Source organism: Peromyscus eremicus, chromosome 4, assembly GCF_949786415.1.
Source record: "Peromyscus eremicus chromosome 4, PerEre_H2_v1, whole genome shotgun sequence".
In the NCBI taxonomy this organism is placed as follows: domain Eukaryota; kingdom Metazoa; phylum Chordata; class Mammalia; order Rodentia; family Cricetidae; genus Peromyscus; species Peromyscus eremicus.
The window spans coordinates 8,757,012-8,781,311 of NC_081419.1; the positions used below are offsets into that span (position 1 = coordinate 8,757,012).

The following is a 24,300-nucleotide window of genomic DNA, read 5'->3' on the forward strand; positions in this document are numbered from 1 at the left end:
TTGTCCTCCATTGCTAGCACTACCCCACTCCACCCCCCCACCCCCACCCCACCCCGAGACACGGTTCCTCTGTAGTTTTGGTGCCTGTCCTGGATCTTGCTCTGTAGACCAGGCTGGCCTCGAACTCACACAGATCCGCCTGGCTCTGCCTCCTGAGTGCTGGGATTAAAGATGTGTACCACACAAGATGGGTATATTATTTTTTGATTAAAAAAAACAACAAAAAACAACCATCCATTTATCCACCTAGTATGTGAATAGATATTCACTGTTGCAATGTAGAAGTCAGAGGACAACTTCTGGGAGTGGATGCTCTATCATGTGGGTTCCTGGTTTTGAACTCACGTCGTCAGGTTTAAGAGTAAGTACCTTTATCTGCTCAGCCATCTCAAAGTCCTTCTTTTTAGACAGCATTTCATGTGGCCCAGCTGACTTTCCAATTTACTATGCAGCTGAAGGTGACAGTTCCTCCTGACCCTCTGCTTCCACCTCCCACGTGCAACTACGGGCGTGCACACCCCTTCTGGTTAAGGGAATACATTGTGCAGAGTATTTGGCACTGTGACTCTCAGAGGTTTCACTTTTGTAAAAAGTAACAAGTAATAAAAATGTGGGTTTTATTAGTCAACTACAGTCACAATGCAATCGTCATAGATCTCCCCTTCTGTATTCATCCCACCAAACACAAAACAGAGCAACACGTTGGCCTGGCTCTCCTCAGGTGACCCACCACCCTGAGTCCCATGTTTGTCCGCAGCATCCTCTTCCTCAGCTTCGCGGTTGAGGATGCCAGACTCCGAGTCGGAGGATGTCACTGGCCATGGAACGACACACATGGAGTGGTCCAGTCGTCCAGCAGGTAGGAAAGTATCGAACTGAAGTGACGTCCAATGCTGCTTTTCTAAGTAAGGGGGGCAGAGACAGATGTTTCCAGAAACAGTGGATGATTTTCTGCATTAGTTAATCCACAAAGAGGAAATAAAGGGAGAGCAGGCTGGGCCAGTGTACACCCGCCATTCCAGTGCTCAGGAGGCACTGCAGGAGGATTGCTGCCATTTTCACACTAGCCTGGCTGCACAGAGAGGCCATGTTCTTCTGTGGGTTTTTTGTTTTTTGTTTTTGTTTTTTGAGACAGGGTTTCTCTGTGTAGTTTTGGTGCCTGTCCTGGATCTTGCTCTGTAGACCAGGCTGGCCTCAAACTCACAGAGATCCGCCTGCCTCTGCCTCCCAAGTGCTGGGATCAAAGGTGTGCATCACCACCACCGCCGGGCTCTGTGGGGTTTTGTTTTGTTTTGAGACAGGGTTTTTCTGTGTAGACCAGGCTGGTCTCAAACTCACAGAGATTCACCTGCTTCTGCCTCCCAAGTTCTGGGATAAAAGGCGTGTGTCACCACGACCCAACAAAATTCTGCATCACTTTTCAAAGAATGTTTGTATTTGTTTAAAGGCCCAGAGTGAGGCCTGCTCACCTGTGTGATACCTGTACATTGTGTTCAGTGCTCCGGTGGGGGTCATTCCTCCAAACACATACACATGCTTTCCCACAGCCACGGCGGCGTGGGCAGCACAGCCTGCTGGAACAGCCCCTGTGGGACTAAGCTTCTGCCATTTCATGTCACCTGTCACAAGAAAGAGTTTTGCCAATGAGCTAAAATGTGATTTCAAATTATCTGCTGCAAAATGATTACTGAGGGTCATCCACAGGGAGGTGTTTTTGAGACAGGGTCTCACTAGGTAGCCCTGATCTGGAATGCTCTATGTAAACAGGGCTGGCCTTGAACTTCTTTCTGCCTTTACCTCCCGAATGCCGGGATTAAAGGTGTTCAACACCATGCATGAGTCACAGGAAATCTCTAAGAAGTAACAGAGAAGGGTTCAGTGTGCAGAACTGTTTTGAGGGAGGGCAGCTTGAATATTCTCTGATCTGGAGCAATGGATCTACAGTTTTAAAAAGCATCTCGTGGGATTCTGATGTTCTTTGGAGTTTGCTGAGAAATGTGAAACTTTCAATAGTGATGTCATCTTTAATTGTTCACTGTGTGCATGTACACAAATATGCAGGCACACATGTCCATCTGTGCGGGCATCTTTTAAATACATTTTTTAAAGATTTTATTTTATGCATATGTATGTTTTGCCTGCATGCTTGTCTGTGCACCACATTCGTGCATGGAGGCCAGAGGAGGGTGTTTCATGCCTTGGACTGAAATTACACTGGCTGTGAGCTGCCGGGAGGCTGCTAGGAATCAAACTCAGGTCCTCTGGAAGATGCCAAGCCATCTCTCCAGCCCCCCCCCCCCCCCTCCAACAGCAAGTTTTATGAGTGCTGGCTATGACTCGTGAACTGTTCAGCCCTATGAGCTGCGATCACTTCTATCTACATCTATCTACATCCTTCCTTCTTATAGATGAGCACACAGGGTGAGAAGACAGAGTGACTTGAAAGTGGCAGAGCCGGTCACACCGAGGCTGCATGGCCTGTGTCCTCTAGGCTGCATCTCGCTGACTCAGCACTCATTCCCAACACTACTTTTTTTTTTTTTTTTTAAAGATTTATTTATTTATTTTGTATACAGCATGTATGACCAGAAGAGGGCACCAGATCTCATTACAGATGGTTGTGAGCCACCATGTGGTTGCTGGGAATTGAACTCAGGACCTCTGGAAGAGCAGCCAGTGCTCTCAACCTCTGAGCCATCTCTCCAGCCCTCCCAACACTACTTTTGCAGAGATGTCTGCATGTTTTCCAAGTAAATACATACCACTGGGTTTTAAATTAGAAACTATTTGAGAAGGAAGAAAACAATAGCTAGGAAGTACTTTCTCGGCACAGGAAAATGGGCAGTCTTAGAAAATTATCAGGCCAAGCACGATCGCGCACACTTTTAACCCCAGCACTCGGAGGCAGAGGCAGGCAGATCTCTGTAAGTTTGAGGTCAGCCTGGTCTACATAGTGAGTTGCATGACAACCAGAGCTACATAGAAAGACCTTGTCTCAAAACAACAAGAACCAATCCTGTCCTATTTGAAACTGCATGGGAGTGCATGACTCTAGCCCTTGAACTCAGCAGGAGGATCGCCAGTTTGAGGCTGGGCTGCACAGCTAGACTCTGTCTCAAACAAACAAACAAACAAACAAACAAACAAACAAAAAGAAATCCCTGATTGTAGCCAATGGAGAAATCCCAGTCAGTGAGCCTGCTTCCGAGGGCACAGTGCTTTGCGCAGGAGTTCTTGTGCCTTCTGCCCATCACCCCTTGTTCTGTGGTCTAGAGCCAGGCAGACCTTGCTCATCTACTCATCCATCACTCAAGAGCAGACAAGCACTCGCCCACCCTCCAGCAACTTCACCAAGGAAAGAGGAGGTCCCTGCCCCATGCAGCTCACAGCCAGAAAGACTCAGAAGAGTACAGCCCCCAGAAGTGAAGACAAGCTTCAGGTTCTCTCTAGCTTTCCTTTTTCCAGGGCTTTTGACCATGCAGCCCAGCAAACATGCAGTTCTGGTCATCCACCTCCATTATCTGGACCAGAAACAGAACAGGAGCCAAAGCCTAAAGAGCTCTGGCTGGGAACACAAGCTGCAGGCAAGTGCAATGGGCAGGCAGGCAGGTGGGCAGGCGGGGGCTGGAGGAGATGACAGGCCCACTCATGCTCTCAGTGTTGGGGAATGACTGCATTATTTTTATTTTGCTCTTTTTTAAAAATAGATGAAGTCGGCTATGGTGGTGCACACCTTTAATCCTAACACTTTGGAGGCTGAGGCTTGGATCTCTAGGAGTTCAAGGCCAGCTTGGGCTATAGAGAGAGCTCTAGGCAAGCCAAGTGTGACCTTGTCTCAGAAAAAAAAAAAAAAAAAGCAAAGAAAAAATTTAAAAAGATGTATTTGGCTTGGCTCTTCTAGAAGTTCTAGGCTTAATTCCCAGCACCTACAACCACTTGTGACTCCAGTTCCAGGGAATCCAATGCCCTCTTCTGGCCTCTTTAGGTACTACATACATGTGGTTGGTACACAGACACACAAGCAGGAAAAATGCCCTTACACATAAAATATTTTATTTTGTTGTTGTTGTTTTCTGGATTTTCAAGACAGGGTTTCTCTGTGTAGCCCTGGCTGTCCTGGAACTCACTCTGTAGACCAGGCTGGCTTCGAACTCAGAGACTTTCCTGCCCCTGCCTCCCAAGTGCTGGGATTGAAGGCATGCACTAGCACCGCCCAGCTAGAAATTTCTTATTTTTAATTATGTGCCTACGTGTGTGTCTGCGTGTGGGTACGTGCAGGGGTCAGCTGAGACCAGAAGTTCTGAATACGCTGCAGCTGCCAGTGGGAGCAGGGAATCGAACTTGGGTATTCTGTAAGAGCAGTAAGTGCTTTTAACTGCTGAGCCTTTTGTCTAGTCCCAGTTGATAATTATATGTTTTCTCCTTTCTCCTTCTTCTTCAGGTCTGTCTGTCTGTCTATCTACCCACCTAACTCACTTATTTGGGGTGTACAATGTTTTGTCTGGTCACCCCCTGCCCTGTGGGTGGTGGGAAGGTGCAGCCCATGTGCCTCACGGCTGAGCTCTCTCCAGCCTTGTGTTCCTTAGTATCCAGGCCTTGCTTCATGGAGTCCAGGAAAGACTCTAACAGCCGCTAAGGTTACCAACACAGATGAGCAAAGATGAATTCTTTCCAAGCGCATTTTAAAGAATTTTGAACACATCAGCCCCCTGGCCCTCCAACATACTTACTTATGTCAATGCAATGGAGGTCATCAAAGAACTTGTCCCCTGCTAAGCCTCCATGGATGAAGAGTTTTGTCCCCGCTGCCACCATCACATGGCCATGCCGGGGAGATGGAGGACTTCCATGTGTCTCTGGCTGAGACCACGTCAAAGTGTCTACGAAAGTAAACGCACCGACACCAGGTGGCATGCTTCTTCAGGCACCTCCAGAGCAAAGATGCTCCAAGACTGATCTTGGAGCCTTCCCTCTGACCTACCAGCCAAGGAGATCTCCATCCTACCACCCACCCAACCTCTACTTGGACACTTCCGGGCTGGAGACCGCAAAGCCAGTGACTGGCAGGCTCGCCCTAAAGTCTGGGCACTAGGAAGCTATTTCTGGCTTTGGATTGAAAAATGTGTCCCGTAAGCTTTAACCCAGAACTGCCCCAAAGTTAACATAAAGGTGTGTGCTGCTTCTGCGAAAAGCCTTGGGAGTCGTTTTGTTTTATTTTTTCTCTCTTTGCTGTGGCGGTTTGTTTTCCAGGGGTACAGGAGATCAAGTGCGGGGCTGCACAGACCGAGCACACCGTCACCACCCAGCTGCGTTCAGCCAGGAGCCGCAGTCTCTGGGGCACTGTGTTTGAGATTGGGTCTCACTGTGTAGCCATGGCTGGCCTGGAACCATGTAGACCAGAGATCTGCCTGCTTCCGCCTCAGAGTACTGGGATTAAAGACATGCACCAATCAACCAAGCTTGATTGATTGATTGAAAAAACTATGTGTATTTTTTTAAAGATTTACTTATTTATTATGTGTACAGTGTACTGTCTGCAGGCCAGAAGAGGGCACCAGATTTCATTACAGATGGTTGTGAGCCACCATGTGGTTGCTGGGAATTGAACTAAGGACCTCTGAAAGAGCAGTCAGTGCTCTAACCGCTGAGCCATCTCTCCAGCCCCCTTGATGTACTTCGTATGTGACAGGTTTCATGTACCCTCATTTAGGCCTGATCTCACCTGCTGGGATTATGGACACACACCTGCCATCATGCTTGGTTTGTGTGGTGCTAGGGACTAATGTGGGTGGGGTTTGGTGCATGCTAGGCAAGTAGTCTACTTAGTTCAAATCTTTTTTCCAAGACCCCATTTCCTGTGTGAGAGAAAAGGGAGGCAGAGGCGGCCCTGGCCAGGTGAGGAGCCCCGCACCCCACAGCACCCCACACCCGTAGTCCATACTTGCGTCGAACACGTGCAACTTCACGTCCTGCACAGGCTGGGCACCTCGCTCTCCTCCCCCAAAAACATACAGCTGGTTGCCAATCGCTGCCGACGATGTGTGGAATGTTCTTGGGGATGGTGGTGGGCTGCTCACTTCGGGCGTGGTCCAAGTCCTGGTTTCTAGTCCAGAGAGAAAATAAGCAAGACCCGGGTGAGGGCCTTCTGACTTTACTGTTAATTTCCTGAGGCACTGGGGACCTGTGCCTTGCATTCTCACTGATCCACATCTGCAGACCCTGCCCGTGACTCTTGGTAGGATTTAGCAGGGTCACCTCTGTACCCTAGTCTCTAAGGAGCACAGCATGGCATGGTGTGGCATGGCCCACATGGCACAACTTCAGGCAGGGGACTCATACTCTCCAATGCCAAGGAAGAACAGGATGATGTCAGAGGTCGTCCAGACAGACCAAATTCCCCAAAGCTGAGAAGCCGTGAGTTCAATGAGGAGCGAGTCCTCCCACTCCACTGACAGCTCTGCCATGCAGGAGCCCAGCATCTGCTACAATCCATTCCCACTAGATGCCAGAGGCCAAATGTGCCAAGTTGCCTAGAAAATGTGGCCTAGAAAAAGAAAGACTGGCTGGAGAGATGGCTCTGAGGTTAAGAGCCCTGGCTCCTCTTCCAGAGGTCCTGAGTTCAATTCCCAGCACCCACATGATGGCTCACAACCATCTGTAATGAGAGCTGGTGCCCTCTTCTGGCCTGCAGGGATACGTGCAGATAGAGCACTCACATACATAAACTACATTAAAAAGACAATATAGACTATGTAGAAAAAATAGACACTATCGCTGCAATTGTAGAGGCACTAATAATAACCCTACTGAGTAATACGTAACAAATAAATGTCAGTTTCTCCCTTCTCAGTGGGAACTGAAGCCAAACTACACTGTTACTTGCTTAAGGTGGTGTGGCTGGCAGATGGCAGTTGGGCTTTAGATACATTCCTTTTACATATATATATATATATATATATATATATATATATATATGTATATATAAAGGGTTTGTTTAATTATTTATTTATTTATGAGTGCTCTATCTGCATGTACACCTTATGCCAGAAGAGGGCATCAGAACCCACTATGGATGTTTGTGAGCCAACATGTGGTTGCTGGGAATTGAACTCAGGACCTCTGGAAGAGCAGCCAGTGCTCTTAACCACTGAGCCATCTCTCCAGCCCCCCTTTTTTATATTTATTTTATTTTATGTGTATGACTGTTTTGCCTGGTGCTCGGGGAGGCCAGAAGAGGGCATCAGATCCCCTGGACTGGAGTTACAGATGGTTGTGAGCCTCCATGTGGGCACTGGGAATCAAACCTGTCCCCTGTCAGAATAGCCAGTGCTCTATCTGCTGAGTTATCTTTCAAGCCCCAGTTTGAACAGTTTTGTTCTTTAAAGGTTTATTTACTTAATTTATGTGTATGAGTGCTCCATCTGCATGTACACCTTAATGCCAGAAGAGGGCATAATATCCCACTATAGATGGCTGTGAGCCACCATGTAGTTGCTGGGAATTGAACTCAGGACCTCTGGAAGAGCAGCCAGTGCTCCACTGAGCCATCTCTCCAGCCCCAATTTGAACAGTTTTAATAACATCATGGTCTGTGCCTTTTCTACCATTCTGTCTTAAAAACAAAAAACATATGCCACCACATGGGGTGTGTACAGAGTTTCTTTCCTTCCAAAATAAAACATGAATGTTATAGGAACAGATGCACTAACTCAGCACCTTTTCATGCAAGATGGTGGGCCCGAGCTGTTGTGGGATATTTGTATACTGTGTGAATATATATTGCTGTGATTGGTTTAATAAAGAGCTGGATGGCCAATAGCAAGGCAGGAGGTATAAGTGGGACTTCCTGGCAGCAAGGAAAGCGGAGATAATCGAGGCTTGAGGAGACCCCAGGAGACATGGAGAGGAAACAGGGGTGCAAGACAGGAGAGAGGTAACGCCATGTGATAGGATGTAGACTAATAGAAATGGGCTAACATATAAGAGCTGGTTAGGAACAAGCCTAAGCTATCGACTGAGCTTCATAGTTAATAAGAAGTCTCCATGTCATTATTTGGCTGGTGGGACAGAAAAAGACTCGTTACATATAGTGTCCAATGTGGGGCCCAAATATCCACATGGAGCCTGAGAAAGCGGTCTCTTGGGTAGGCTTGGCGTATAGAGGCAGGGCTCTTTTAAGAGGCCCTGCTGTGCAGCAGAGCACTTGAGCAACCTGTGTGCTAGGTAAAAGTGCCTGCCACATCGTGGACACAGCAGCTTCCCAGAGCTGGAGTGGTAAACAGGTTGGTATGATGCTAAGCTCTCAGGGAATGCAGGGGGTGCAGAGCTAGCTGCCAGAGCCGCACACAGCTGGCCTGGCTGTTTAGGGTTTGTCTTGAGGTTGGAGAAGGTGCACAGGAAAGTGGTCCAGACAGAGAAAACCTTTAAACAGGTACAGTAAAAAATGGGTATAGACAGTCATAGAAAAGTCTTTAAAGAAAGAGTAAAGTAATATAAAAAGAATAAGCCACGAAAAGATGTGAAATACACAGAGCATCTAGATCCTGTATAGTACTTTGTTGACTCTGAATTTTTTAAATGCTAATGTACAAAAACAATAGCTGCTGAGAGACATTGGATTATGGAGACTGCTACATTAAACCAACATATATATTTTAAGAATGTCTTAACTTCAAAACGAAAGTAAAAAAGTATGTTGCATTAGAGGAGAGGTTATGCCTTTGTTTCCACAGGAAAAAAAAAGATATAGCTCTCTTCAAAATTAATAAAGATCAGATTTGATTGGGGAACACCTCCTGAAAATCTTGGCTACAGACATAAAAAAAGAAACCAAGAAAGACCACAGGGCAGCTGACGTATATGCTGATCCCTATGCTATGGGAACAGCTATGAGACTGGATGAAACATAATAAATCTTGTTGGCTACAGAATCCTCATGACTTATTATTAAATGCCATCCTTTCATATGGCATGGATAGAGGTTTGGTTATACAGTTCAAAAAGACTTATAAAGTTGGCAGGTGCCTTCTACCTGCTCAAACGTAAAACAAAAAAATCATCTTTGACTGACTTGTGCACACCTGCATATTTCATACTTGTGTTAATGCAGATATGTATGTTAACTTTCAAAGTATGTGTTTTCAGAAACCAGACACCAAAGAAAACAGATAGCCCAGGTGATCCAGCCTCTCAGAGTGCCTCTGTTGCAGTTATCTCAAAATTCTGCATCCAAAACAACTTCAGGGCTGCTGGCTGAGATGGTCCAGCCTCACAAACTAACCAGCCAAGACTTCAGATAAGCTCTACACTTTCCCATCATAGAGACTAAACAACAAATAATACAGCTAGCTCTCTCAGGACTTGACCATTATCCCAGTTTTCTCAGGGTCCTCTGAGGACGTCATCAAGCCAGACAACAAGAAGCAGTCTAAAGAACATGACACCCACCTTGCCAAGAGGTGGGGTGGGTGGTTTTTGGTTGTTCGGTGGGTTATGGATGTTTGTAATCACTTAGGGGGTTGGTTACAAGTCGTCGTTGGTCATGGTCAGGAAAAAAGCTGAACAAAGGAGATTAGATTCAGGGATCTGTTACTGAAGGTAAAAAGCAGGGATACAGAATGACGGGATAAAAGGGTGGATTGTTGAGTCTACTTTTTAAAAAGATTTTATTATGTATATTATATATTATATAATATATGTATATATTATTTATTATTATGTATGGAGATATTACAGATGGCTATAAGCCACCATGTGGTTGCTGGGAATTGAACTCAGGACCTCTGGAAGATCAGCCAGTGCTCTTAACCTTTGAGCCATCTCTCCAGCCCCGCCGAGTCTACTTTTAAACAACTACTAGTCTCAAATATTTTAAATTGATATGGATTTTTATATGTTTATACAAATTTAAGGATATTTTTGTTATATTGTATATATGTTTTTACTCTAGTTTGAGGTGTTGTACCTATACAACTCATTTTAAAATGTAATGCAAAGTTCTAGTCCTTAAAAACTATTAAGATAATTAAGAATCACAGGTTAGTAGTTGTGGGATATTTGTACACTGTGTGAAGATATATTATTGTGATTGGTTTAATCAAGAGCTGAACAGCCAATAGCTAGGCTGGGGGTACTTCCGGAAAGAGAGAAAGGAAAGAGGAGATAATTGAGGCTTGAGGAGATCACAGGAGACACAGAGAAGAAACAGGAAAGAGGTAAGGTGATAGAATGTAGATTAATATAAATGGGTTAACATATAAGAGCTAGTTAGGAACAAGCCTAAGCTACAGGCCGAGCTTTCATAATTAATAAGAACTCTCCATGTCAATATTTGGGAGCTGGCTGGCGGGACAGAAAAAACCAAGCTCTTGGTCCTTTCCATGGTGCTCAGTCACCCCTGAGAGCTGTATGAGAGATCAGAAGCCTCTGAAGGCCTCTGGAGAGTGGAGCAGAGGATTGAGGCCTGATCTGTCAGACTCCCACACTAGCTCCACCACAACCGAGTATTAGTTCTTGTTAGAAAAACTGTCTTTTGCAAAAGATCTGCATTCAACATACAAAACGCTACACAAGGCATGAACAATACATGTGGGAGTCAACAAGAATGTGCAGATGGAACAGGCCTCGGCCTACATCAGAGCGAAATGAACCCTCTCTAGAGCTGCAGATCTTGGGCAGGGTTTGAATGATAAAACTAAATCCTGGGTACAGAAGCTCACGCTTGTAAGTGCAGCACTCAGGAGAATGAGGCAGGAAGACTGAGAGCCTATACTCTCTAGCAAGACAATCAGCAAAAACAACCAACCAAAATAAATAAAAAATGTAGGCAGACTTTCCTGTCCTGACAGTCAATTCCCAAATAACCACACAGAGACTTCTTATTAATTATAAATGCTTGGTCAATAGCTTAGACTTGTCTTTAACAAGCTCTTGTAACTTAACCCATTTCTATTCATCTATGTGCTGCCCCAAGGCTCGTTTACCTCATCTACGTACTTTTTACGTCGCTTCTTCCAAGTCTGGCTCGTGACTCCTCAGACTCCTCCTTCTTCCCAGCATTCTCTTAGTCTGGCTCTACTCCCTAACCTTATCCTGTCCAGCTACTGGCCAGTCAGCTTCTTTATTAAACCAATCACAGTGACATATATTCACACAGTACAAAGGAATATTCCACTAAAATATCAAATCAAATCAATTTCTCTGATAGGAGCTTCCCAGAGTTTCACTGTTTGTTTTGTTTTTTGTCTCGTGACAGTGTTTCACTACACAGCCCTGACTGGCCTCAAACTCACAGAGATCTGCCTGCCTCTGCCTTCAGAATGCTGGGACTATAGGCGTGTACCACTGTGGGTTTTTTTGTTTTGTTTTTAAATAAATACCATCACCCAGAGTCTAAAAGAAAGGGTCCCAGCACTTGTGAACTCAGCACTTGGGAATCTGAGGCAGGAACCCTGGGCTCTAGAGAGTGAGCACGCGCGCGCGCGCGCGCGCGCGCGCACACACACACACACACACACACACACACACTGCCATCTTTTTCTTTTTTCTTTCTTTCTTTCTTTCTTTTTTTTTTTTTTTTTATTTTTCCAGATAGGGTTTCTCTATGTAGCTTTGCACCTTTCCTGGATCTCACTCTGTGGCCCAGACTGGCCTCAAACTCAAAGAGATCCACCTGCCTCTGTCTCCCGAGTGCTGGGATTAAAGGCATGCACCACCACTGCCTGGCTACACTGCCTGGTGTCTTTTTAAAGGCGGACTTCTAGAACTGATTTCCACTTTTCGAATTCTGTCTGGATCAATACAGCAACTAATAGAGAGTGAGTGTTAGCTGCTAATTTAAATCTTTAACAAATTCACAAGGGAGGAACTATTACTACCCAATGTGACAGCAAAGAAAACTGAGACAGAGGTTTTGCTCAAGGTCATGGTGATTAGTGCCATGGATAGTGTATAGCAAAGCACAGATTCTGACCTGAACTACTTCTCCCCCATGTTCTGGGAATCAAACCAAGAGATTCATACATGCCAGGCAAGCACTCTATGCCTGCCTACACTCTGGCCTGATGTGAACTGTCAACCATCATACTCTAGCCCAGAGTCACCTTGAACTTGTGATCCTTCTGCCTCAGCCTTTCAAGCAGCTGGGGATATCAGGCCTGTACCACCAGACCCAGCTTAACCACCATACTCTATAATAGTGTTCCAGACAAAATGGCTTCAGCATAGACCAGGAGGCCAGTGGAGTGTCTACTCTGTATCCAATTGTGTTCTGGACCCTAGGAACAGTGAACAAACCCTTATCCTCAAAGCATTTACATTTCAGCCATGATGATGATGCTTGCCTTTAATCCCAGCACTTGGGAGGCAGAGCCAGGTGCATTTCTGAGCTGAAGGCCAGCCTGGTCTACATAAAGAGTTCCAGGACAGCCCGGGTTAGAGAGAGAGAGAGAGAGAGAGAGAGAGAGAGAGAGAGAGAGAGAGAGAGAGAGAGAGAGAGACAGAGAGAGACAGAGAGAGGAGTCTAGAGAGATGGCACAGCAGGTAAGAACACTTGTGCTCTTCCAAAGGTTTGTTTCCCAGCATCTACATGGTGGTTGTGTGTAACTCCAGTTCTGGGGGGATCTTCTGGCCTCTTCAGGCACTGCATGCACATGGTGCATAGATATACATGTGGCCAAAACACTCATACGCATAAAATTTAAAAATAAAATATTTTAGCCCTGCAGTGGTGGCACACATCTTTAATCCCAGCCCTTGGGAAGCAGAGGCAAGTGGATCTCTGTGAGTTCAAGGCCAGCCTGGTCTACAGAGTGAGTTCCAGGAAATCCAGGGCTACACAGAGAAACCCTGTCTTGAAAAACAAAACAAAATGTATTTTTAAAAAAGCATTTACATTGCAGAGAGGGATGGCAGGGAGGATAACAAACACTCAAACCAATCAATGGACACCTAAGAAGACACTTTTCAAACACTGCCAAGAAAGTTCAATACTTGACACAAAAGAAAACTCAGCCCTGTCTGGCACCTTGCGTGGGACAGTCCTATAATTCCATCACTTGAGAGCAGGTCAGGAGTCCTGGGCTAGCCGGGTGTGTTTGAGCCCTGGGACCCACATGGTGAAAGGAGGCACTTGGCTTCCACATGTATACTACTGAATGTGTATGGTCTCTCTCATGCACACATACGTGCACGCACGCGCGCGCGCGCACACACACACACACACACACACACACACGAATTTAAAAATACAAAAAGAAAAAAATCTAAAAATTCCTATTTCTATGAGGTCAGCAAGGTAAAATAGGTTAATTAGGGCAATTCAAATATACTGTAACATAACTGCATCCATATGTGTATGATAAGAAGAAAATAACCTATGCCTACTCACCAGGATTCAAGACTTGCAGACAATTTCGGTTTCCTGACTGGTCCGCACCCCCGAACACCCAGATGCTGTGAGGCGCGCAGGAGGGGGTGAAGCTGGCATGCTCATACCGAGGCAAGAGACCTTCCCTGGCGGCCGTGTCCCACCGCTGCGTTCCTAGGAAACAATTGCCCAGTCCTTAGATGGGACCGCCAACTGGTAATTCTGGCTGACAAACTGGGAGTGGGGGGAAGGGGGGGAGGGGAGGGAAATCATAAATGACCAACCGTCAGTCCTTAAAGGGAACATGTTCAAACCGAAATACCGAAACGTTCTCTAGCACACACTTGCAGGCTGTCTGCCTGGCCCATGAAGCCTCTTTCATGGAAACTGTCTCCATTCTTCCTCCCACAGAGTCCAGGTGACATATGGACACACTAACTTTCTAGTTGTAACTAACAGGACTAGAGGCTTGACTCCAATGGGCCGCTTGGATCCTGTTTCCACTCTCTCAGCAGCCTGGGCTGCTATTTTTTGTCCTCAGATCCTGAAAAACACTCCTGATATCTATATAAATCTCAGTCTCCCCCACCACCATTTTAAGTGGCCCGAGTAAGTGATCTCTGGGCAAACAGAGAAATGATGCCTAAACCCACTAATTCTTTTAGTTAGCAAATCACTAATCTAGGACCTTACAAGTATCAGGCTGTTGTTAGGAATCACAACTGCAAATGAAGCCGGTTAGTAATCTCTATGTGGTAGGATACTATGGTCCAAATGGCCTTGCTGAGGTCACATGGTACTGATAACTTGTAATAAAGATGTAATTGAAGCTGGTATGGTGGTCTAGGACCCCAGTACTTGGAAAGTAGAGGCAGAAGGGTTGTGGGTTTGAGACCAGTCTGGGCTACACAGAGAATCTAGGCATAGGAAGATGCTGTCACAGACAGACAGACAGACAGTCAGTCACGATATAACTGAGCTAGAAGGTAAGCTTCTTGAGGGCTGAAAGAGACTTAAGGTATCTTGGTCCAGTGCTGGGAGCAGAGATTCCAGTGCCTGGACAGTATAAACAGAGACTGTGGTAACTCTGTGGGTGGAAACCTTGCCAATAGGTGACACTCAGGTCTAAATAACTGTTGCCACATAGCCATGCAGGAGCTAGATGCCAGACCTCCTAACATTATTATCAGAAGCCCAACCATGGCAATTTAGAATTTTCTAGTCTATTTCTTACATGTGCATATGTGTATATACATTTGTGCCACAGCACCTGCATGGAGGTCAGGGAACAACTTTGGAAAGTTCGATTTCTTCCTTCTACCAAGTGTGTTTCAGGGATCAAACTCAGAGGAGGCTGGGCAGCAGGTACCTTGGCTCACTAAGCCAGATCACAGCCTCATTTCTGTTATTTCAATCTTGACTCATTCACAGATCAAGTGTGCATGTTAAAATTGACATAGTTGGGGCTGGAGAGAAGGCTCAGTTGTTAAGGGCACTTGCTAATCTTGCAGACGACCTAAGCTCAACTCCCAGCCTCCATGTAATCCAGCTCTAGGGGACCCAATGTTCCTGGCCTCCATGGGCATTGGCACTCACATGCATATACCACACCAGACCCCTCCGCACACATACATATTGACACTAGTAGGATAACGGGCTGATTAATGGCTTAGCAGTTGAGGGTGGTTACTCCAGATGCCCAGGCTCAGCTCCTGGCACCAGGGCAGCTCACAATTCTCTGTAACTCCAGTTCCAATGGCTCCAACTCTTTCTGTAGTGTACATACATACATGCAGGTAAAACACTAATACACATAAAATATTTTTCTTAAAAGAATCCCTTAAGCCAATCATCTCTATTTAAAAAAATAAATAAAACAGCTGGGTGGTGGTGGTGCCTTTAATCCCAGCCCTCCAGAGGCAAGTAGATCTCTGAGTTCAAGGCCAGCCTGGTCTACAGAGCCAAGGCTATACAAAGAAACCTCGTCTCAAAAAACTAATTAAATAAATAATTACAATACAGCAAATCTTTAAAATTTTACAAAGTTGTCCTCTAATCTCTATGTGTGCTATGCACATGTACAAAATAATAAATGTAATAAAATATTAATATTTGGACTGTGACAGCACACAGCTTTAATCCCAGCTCCTAACACTTGGGAGACAGAGGCAGGTACATCTCTGTCAGTTCAAAAACAACATGGTCTACATATCCAGGATAGCCAAGGCTACATAGAGAAACTCTGTCTCAAAAAACTAATATATAGCCAGGCAGTGGTGGCGCACGCCTTTAATCCCAGCACTCAGGAGGCAGAGGCAGGTGGATCTCTGTGAGTTGAAGGCCAGCCTGTTCTACAGAGTGAGTTCTAGGACAGTCAGGGATATACAGAGAAGACCTGTCTCGAAAAAAAAAAAAAAAACCCACTAATATATATATGTGTGTGTGTGTGTATTATAACAGAAATGCTACATGGCCATAGCCAAACATAGATGTGGTTCACTAATTTTCAACTTCTGCCTTTTGTATAGTAGTATGGCACATAGTAATAATTTGTCCACAGCTTCATTCATTCATTCATTCATCAAATTACGAAGTGTTTGCTCTGGCTACATGCTCTAGCAGTTGCCGGGGACACAATGAGTTAAAAAGCCTCCCTCTTCTGGTCTGCAGGCATACATGCAAACAGAACACTGTATGCATAATAAATAAATAAATCTTTAAAAAAAAAAAAGGCTCACTCTCTGTTTCCGAGAACCTTAAACTCCTGTGGGAAGTACACGAAATAATCACACGTGCTAAGATCTGTGAAGGGGGAGATGGGAAAGCATACATGAAAACTAGAGTTTGATCGTCAGCTTACATAGGCCAGGTGAAGCAGCACAGATTTGTGATAGTAGTCACTTGAGAGATGAAGGCAAGAGAATCAAGAGTTCAAGGTCTTCCTCAGCTAGTTCCACATCCACAGTGATTTCAAGTCCAGCCTGAGCCACATGAGACTACATTAAAACAAAGTAACACTTTCTGGGTAGGTATGGAGTATGCACTGCGGAGTGATCCAACATGGAAGCCAGGAGACTGGAGTGAAAATGATCCTAAGCCCAGCTAGAAGCCAGTGGTGCGAACTAAGGAAAGGGACAAACAGGGAGGGGACAAAGTCAGGGCCTGATGATTAATTAGAATGTGGAAAAGAGACAGGAGGAGACATGGGAGTCGCTGATGCCTCCTAGTTAATAAATATCCAATTTCTAGATTGCTGGGGCTCCGTACAGACTCTTCCCAACAAGGATGCACTGAACAGGTGGGCATGTGCTAGAGGTCAGCAGAGACCTTGAGGAGCCAGAAAAGACATTCCTCACTTTAAGAGGAAAACCCTGTGCCTGGTGTGAGTTAGTATTATTATTATTACAATTATTGTTATTATTTTGGGACAGGGTCTATGTTTTCCTGGCCTGGCATTTCTATATAGGTCAGGCTGGCTTTGAACTCCTGGGGGTTGTCTTACCTCTGCCTCTCTAGTCTGGTTTTGAAGATGTGTACCACCACACCCAGCAGAGCGAGTATTTTTAGGAGTGCTCTGCAGCATCCATCTTACCCAGATCCATAGTGTGCACATCTGAGAAGCTCTGGTTCGGATTTGCTCCCCCTACAATGAAGACCTTCCCTCTCTTGTCATCACCAACTGGGGGCAAATATGAGCAGCTGTGGCCAACTCGAGGGCAGGGTTTGTCTCCAGGGCGAGTCAAAGTGTACCTGCCAAAGGGAAGATAGATTCAGGAGGCCTGTGTGAAGACAGTCTTCCATTCCTCACAAAATGGTCACCAGAAAGGTCTGGTACACATACTGATGCTTTAAATTTTATTACTGCTATTGTACACGAGCATGTGCACGATGTGTGTAAGTGCCATGGTGCAGGTGTGGAGGGCAGATGAAAACTCCATGAACTGGTGTCTCCTACTTTGATGGGGGTTCCTGAGATTAAACCCAAGTCATCATCAGGCTTGCTGGGCAAGTGCCTTCACCTGCTGGGCTGTCTCACTGGCTCCACACTGCTATCTCAATTGGATTCAGCAAAGCATCATATCCTGACCAACTACAGTGCCTTCCCTTTGCCCAGTACCTTCCCTTTGCTCGGTCTCTGACTTTTCAATTTTGGCTGGACTTTTTTTTTTGTTTTTTTTTGTTTTTTTTTTGTTTTTTTGTTTTTTGAGACAGGGTTTCTCTGTGTAGCTTTGTGCCTTTCCTGGAACTCACTTGGTAGCCCAGGCCGGCCTCGAACTCACAGAGATCCGCCTGGCTCTGCCTCCCAAGTGCTGGGATTAAAGGCGTGCGCCACCACCGCCAGGCCTTTGGCTGGACTTTTGACTCCCATGGAGCTCTGTGGTAGACAGGGGAACTGAGAGGAGTCCACTGGTGTGCCTTGGCACCATCAGGATGGTGTTATCATGGTCTGTAGGTTCAGACAGACCTGGTTCAAGAATGAGCTTCAGTGCTTTCTAGACATGTAGCATTTGGGGAGCCACTTAACCTTTCTGAACCTTAGTTTTCTCTATTAAAAAACAAGGATTGTTGAGGGATGGTGGTGGCACACGCCTTTAGTCCCAGTACTTGGGAGGCAGAGGCAAGTGGATCTCTGAGTTTGAGGCCACCCTGGTCTTCAGAGTAAGTTCCAGGACAGCCAAGACTACACAGAGAAATCCTGTCTCAAAAAAACAAAACAAAACAAAACAAAAACCCAAGGATTGTGGCAGTTTTTACCTCAAAGGGAGCTGTGAAGACTCAAACAGCTTGCAAGGTCGCAGGGAGTGAGTCAGTAAACAATGCCAGGGCATTATCATATTCATATCATATTTATAACATATTCATAGGGACAACTATGATGCCAAGGCCCTGGCGAATGGCCAGTGTCTCCCTGTGGAGAAAATTCTCCAGAACTCATGGATTAAGCCCCATAAGGATTATATGAAATCCATTAAAAGCCTTTCCAGGCTTGGAAACCTCAAACAAATGGAAGCTAAACCTAGGACTCAAAGCTGAAACAGAGGATCAGGGATTCCGCGATACATTTTATTTTGATTTTGAACATAAAAAAAGGCAACTCGAGCTTCCAAGTTGGAAACAAACCAACCAAGGGGCTGGAGAGATGGCTCAGAGGTTAAGAGCAATGGCTGCTCTTCCAGAGGACCTGGGTTCAATTCCCAGCAACCACATGGTGGCTCACAACCATCTACAATGAGATCTGGTGCTCTCTTTTGGCGGGCAGGGATACAAGCAGACAGAACACTGTATACATAATAATAAATATTTAAAACAAACAAACAAAATTTAGTTTGAGACAGGGTCTCAGGCAGTCTAGGACTCCAGATAGCCCAGGATGACCTTAAGTTCCTGATGCTCCTGCCCCCACCTCCCAAATGCGGGATTATAGGCCTGTGCCAGGGCACTCAGTAAGAGCAGTTCCTAGCTATTCCCTGTCTTATTTGAGCTCTCTGATGTTGGCACTCCTGACTCCTCCCACTTTCCTATACCTTTTCCAGAACCTGGGTTCTCCACACCTCTTCCTCTGGCTATGCGCTCACCTTCCCGAAGCTGTTTCCTCTTCTTTCTGAACCCTTTCCCACCAGGCCCTCGGAATTCTCAGTCTCCTAGTATCCCTTTCCCTCCATCTGTGCTTGCTTTTCTGATTCATTTCATTTGTCTTGGTGGTTTCTATGGACACCCATCTCTGTCACTATCAGTGATTTCTGGATCTTTCCTCCTTGCTCAGATCTGTTCTGACATTCAGATTTGTATATCCCATCACCTGAAGGATGGCTAACAATGTCCCATGCTGGCTAACAATGTCCCATGCATGCCGCTCACAAAGCAACAACCTCGCCTTCATTTCCTTTGTGGATGCTCACTAGCCATCAGTACTATTACTGTAGGTTGACTTTAACAGTTGAGGAACAGAGGTGTAAAAAAGTTAAGAGTTTGGGCACTATATTCAAGAATAAAAGCTGGGTGGTAGTGGCACACGTCTTTGATCCTAGCACTCAAGAGGCAGAGGCAGGAGGATCTCTGTGAGTTTTCGGCCAGCCTGATCTACAATGCAAGTTACAGGACAGACAAAGCTACACAGAGAAATTCTGTATCAAAAAACCAAAAACCAAAAAAGGATAAACATCTAGAAAGATGCCAAGTGAGACAGAGCATTCCTGGCCTTCACAGCCCTCATGGACCAGCGGGTAAAAGGACAATTTAAAAGCTTCAGGAATATCTTTTTCATTGCTTTCACAGCCAAAGAATAGTTTTAATATAAAAGTTCTTTTTGTCTTTTTTTTTTTTCTAGACAGCATTTTACTCCATTGCCCAGGCTAGCATTGAACTCCAAGTGACCGTCTGGTACCTGAGTACTAGACAGCCTGTTTTGAAACAAAACAAGGTCAATCTTGGTGGCTATGCCTGTAATGCCTGCACTTGGGAGGCTGAGAAAGGAGGATTGCTGAAAGCTAGGAGCCAGCCTGGGCTACATGAGTCTGTCTCAATAGCAAAGGAAACAGCAAAAGGGTATGTAAAGATAGTTGAGACTGAATGGACAGGCAGAAACAGACTGATCACACAGGGCCTTGTTTAAGGTGCCTGCTTTTTCTTGTTGAGTGCTGAGGATCTAACTAGGGGTATTATACATGCGAGGCAGAGCTCTCCAAACAAGCTACAATCCCAGTTCTCTACACGGCTTTACCCTAGAACACATCTCCAGCACATGGGTGATGGCTCTGCGGCAAGACAGGTCATAGAAGCAGGCATGGAAGGTCACTTGAGTCCTGTGGGGACACTGCACCTCTCTGCAACCTTCTGTGAGCCCCTCAGAGCAGGCCAAACCCCACCACCTGCTCTGTCTCTGACTTCACTACAGAGTGACTATTGCCTGTGGACTTCTGGACCTGCAGAGCAGCCACCGATGTTAGCCAGTAGGAGTTGCTGAATGAAGGGTTTAACAAACAGCCGAGGGACACTGAAGCCAGTATAATCCAAAGTCAACTCCCTGAAACCTTAAGAATGAGTCACAGCTCAGGGGAGGACCTAAGAGTAGGAGCCGAGGATGCCAGATGGCCAGTGTTTCATTCCTCCTGGTAAAAAGATTTTAATAAAATTAACAGCTGCTCTGTGATAATTCCTGCCCACCTATCTTTCCTCTGAAGACCTTCTCAGACTCTTTGAGTCTAATTACCAGTTTCATTGCTACCCCTTTGTGGCGATGCTCAAAACTACATATCTATGAAACAAAAACTCCAGCTCTTGTGTGTGTCTGAATCCTTCCTTACAGACCATGTAGCTTTCCTGGGCTTGTCTCCAGGCTCCAAGACTGGCAGCTGCTTCATGACGCCCTATGCAGAAAAGAGGAAGGCAGTGTTCAGGCATCTTCCTACAAGACAACAAATCCAGCCGTGCCCCTCGCAAACCTTTATTAGATTGTGGAGGGGCTCAGTGGTAGAGCACTTTCCCAGCATGAGCAAGGCCCCAGGTTGGACCCTTGGACCCCCAAACTGGGAAGGAACAACCACAAACCCCACCAAACCTTTGAGGGTGAATCTTCTAATTTCTGGCAAATGTGAATCAAGATCACCACACTTAGGGGTGAATCCTTTTTGTTTTAAAACAAGAGCTTTAGGAGCCTAGGCTGACTTCCAGCTCTGGAGAGTCCTGCCTAAGTCTCTTCAGTACTTGAATTGCAGCCACTATATCCAGCCTTTTCCTCTTCTCCCTGTCCCCACTAGTGACAGGTTCAGATCCAGGGCCTCATGCATGCTAGGTGTCTAACTGGAGCCACACCCCCAGCCTTGACACAACTACTCAAGTTTTTCAACTAACATTTTCCATCTGTCTCCCAGTCTCATGAGGGAGGGGCACATATCAAATGTCAGAGGTCTTTATTAAAGGTAAAACAGGCATGGGCAGGGCAATAAGGCAGGGCATACAAATCGGAACAATGTAGGACACATACATATGAAAATGCCATAATGAAACATTGTTTTTTAAAAATTATTATTTTTATTCTATGTACATTGGTGTTTTGCCTGCAAGTATGTCTGTATGAGAGTGTTGGATCCCCTAGAACAGGAGTTATGGACAGTTTCGAGCTGCCATGTGAGTGCTGGGAATTGAACCTGGGTCCTCTGGAAGAGCAGCCAGTGCTCTTAACCACTGTGCCATCTCTCCAACCCCCTGAAACATATTATTTGGCAGACTAACTTAAAAACTGTATTAAAAATATTTTAAGAGCCAGGCATAGTGGTACACAGCACTGGTGAGGTAGAGGCAGGTAGATCTCTGTGAGTTCAAGGCTAGCCTGGTCTACATAGTGAGTTCCAGGACAGCCAGGGCAACACAGAAACTCTATCTCAAAAACAAAACAACAACAACAAAAAAAACTCACAAACACAAACACACACACACACACACACACACACACACACACACACATGATAGAACAATCTAAGTAGCTGAGTAATACTGAATTCTGAGATAAATCTTGGTCTCAGCATGAAATAGAATACCAAGCTTTCTGATTCGTATTTTGTTGTTTTGAGACAGGGTCTCACTATGTGGCCCCGGCTGTGTGGAGTGACCTGTATCTTTTTTATGGACCCCACCTGCAATATTGGGCTTCCTGTTGTTCCCCTAACAGAGCAAGCCCTTTCATAGCCTGCATTAAATCCCCTCACCCACTGGGGAGTTAATAAAATCAACGTGTGTTTTGTGGTAATTACTATCTCCCCTATCTTCCCTTCTTATGAACTTGCACACTTCTAGTCAATATTTACAGTTGGTCTCAAGGAGCTGATGTGGCTCTGTAGTAGAGTGCCTGGTTAGCATGGACAAGACCCTGGGTTCAATTTCCAGAAAAAGAAATAAATAAAAAAATAAAGACCCCCTTCCCCCCAAAAAGAAAACAAATTTAAAAAGCTGAGCAGTGGTGGCGCACGCCTTTAATCCCAGCACTCGGGAGGCAGAGGCAGGGAGATCTCTGTGAGTTCGAGGCCAGCCTGGTCTACAGAGTGAGATTTAAGACAGCCAGGGCTACACAGAGAAACCCTGTTTTGCAGAGAGAGAGAGAGAGAGAGAGAGAGAGAGAGAGAGAGAGAGAAAGAGAATAAAGTCCATTTCAAAGGTTCCTTAAAGAAACTTTCCCTTTTATTAGCAATACACACACACTTGGCAGGGAGGCTTAATTAGAAGGACTTGGGCTTTGGTTTCCTTTATGACCATGTCTATTTAGCCATCATTATTACAGGAATCATTCCAAATGTAATTATAGTTTTTTTTTCAAACTTATTTACTTATTTAGAGACAAGGTCTCACGTAGCATAGGCTAGCCTTGACTCATTATGTAGCCAAGAGTGACCTTGAACTTCTGATCCTCCAGCCTCCACTTCCCAAAAGCTATGATTACAAGCAAATCCCACCATGCCTGGTTTTATCCCGTACTGGGGATTGAACCCAGGTCTGCGTTCTCACTAGGCGGGCACTCTGCTAACTGAACCACACCCTCAGAGCCTTGAATATAATTATCTATTTAAAAGTCTGCAGTCAGCCAGGCACAGTAGTGCACTACCTGGCACTTGGGAGGCTTGAGGCAGTAGACTGATAGAAGCCAGCCTGGGCTACATAGTGAGGCTCTTGTCTCAAAATAATAGTAACAAAAGTATCTAGACTAAATTCTAAAATCTTAGCATGTCCGTCCTTCAGATTCATTCTGATAACTTACCAACGGGCCCGCAGAGAGTAGAAGTATGGATAAATGAAGGAAAGAAAGGAACTATCGGAGAGATGCACCGGTGAGGTCAACCTGCGGCCGAGGCTGCGGACCACAGGGTCAGAGCTCCAAGGGCAGGCTTCGCATGGGAGGGAACTCTCCTAGCTACCTCCTTTACATCCCTTCTCCCGGCCGCATCTCCTCGTGAAAGAAGTCAGGGTCAGGGAGACATGGCTGCCTGCTTTCCGCTAATGTGCCTGGCCGGAGACAGGGACACCGTCCCTTCCACCCAGCTCAGGCACACTTCCGAGTGCCGGGATCCCGCTCTCCTCCAGATGGCCCCGCCCAGAGACCTCCAGACCAGCACCAAATTACCTGCCGCAGCCCTAGCTCGTCCAGATCGTGGCTCCACCCACAGGGCGGGGCTTAAGAGCCCGCCCCCTTCCCCACCCGGAAGCGCGCAGGCCAACCGCTCTGCGCTTCTGCAGTCTCCGGGCAGCAGCGGCAACTCCAAACTAGTCAGAGCGGCCTGGAACCCTGCGTACTGGTTGGCATACCGTTCGATTACTCCAATTCCTTGTTCAGCCCTTAAAGGACTAGTGGAGTTTGTTACAGCAGTCGTTAGTGGTGACTTCTGATGGGGAGGAGTGGCCTGGAACTCATTATGTAAGCCTGAATTCTGCTCCAGCCTCCTGAGTTGAGTTTATGTGCATGCTCCTGTGCAGGCTTCAGGCTGGTTCAAACTGTGGTGCTTAAAGAAGCTCATTTCCGTGACTGCTGTTTGTGGTGACAGCATGTTCCAGACCACAGGCCCTTGGTCTTGAGGAGCTTACAGGCTGAGCAGAGAGATCAAACACGACAACTAGGTCCTATTGTGAAGGGTGGGGAATAAAAAGTTCACTGAGACTGTTTGATCTTGGGGAAAGTTATTAATACTTTGGGTGTCTTCTCTCTGTAACAGAGAAATCATAAGCTTTCTATAGGGATTGTGGTCGGGTATCTATGACGGCCCAGAGCTGGTCCTCTGTAAAGGCCATGATTATTTCTATCTATAAATGAACTACCCTCTGCCGGCAACTTCATCTGCATAATCTCTGATCTATGTCCTAGCTGTAAGCGCTCCGTGTCTTTCCTAAAACAAAGGTGACTTGCCTGTGCCTATGTGTGATCAGAGAACCACACTCAAGCTCACTACAAT

The 24,300-nt window shown here is 45.9% G+C and overlaps 1 protein-coding gene across 6 annotated transcripts; it reads right to left on the reverse strand.

Annotated features, from left to right (window-relative positions):
- Positions 1 to 600: 600 nt before the first annotated feature.
- Rabepk (Rab9 effector protein with kelch motifs) lies at positions 601 to 23,593 on the reverse strand. 6 transcript variants are annotated; one of them, XM_059260136.1, is made up of 8 exons: positions 23,478 to 23,593; positions 20,675 to 20,733; positions 16,959 to 17,116; positions 13,388 to 13,540; positions 5,942 to 6,103; positions 4,731 to 4,880; positions 1,470 to 1,619; positions 601 to 901 (listed from the first exon to the last, which is right to left on the reverse strand). In XM_059260136.1, exons 2-8 carry the CDS (start codon positions 20,725 to 20,727, stop codon positions 621 to 623), a joined length of 1,107 nt encoding a protein of 368 aa, XP_059116119.1. In that variant the 5' UTR covers positions 20,728 to 20,733; positions 23,478 to 23,593; the 3' UTR covers positions 601 to 620. The 6 variants fall into 6 exon arrangements, with proteins under 6 accessions (XP_059116119.1, XP_059116122.1, XP_059116120.1 ...); XM_059260139.1 differs by having other exon boundaries at positions 20,671 to 20,733; positions 23,478 to 23,514; XM_059260137.1 differs by lacking the exon at positions 23,478 to 23,593 and adding an exon at positions 23,115 to 23,468.
- Positions 23,594 to 24,300: the final 707 nt, after the last annotated feature.

Coding starts and splice junctions, on each gene's coding strand:
- Rabepk (XM_059260136.1), bottom strand. CDS start 20,727: ATGAAGCAGCTGCCAGTCTTGGAGCCTGGAGACAAGCCCAGGAAAGCT. Junction 17,117..20,674: donor AAGCCCAGGAAAGCTACATG/GTCTGTAAGGAA, acceptor TCCCTTTGGCAG/GTACACTTTGACTCGCCCTG. Junction 902..1,469: donor AATGTACAGGTATCACACAG/GTGAGCAGGCCT, acceptor CCCCTTACTTAG/AAAAGCAGCATTGGACGTCA.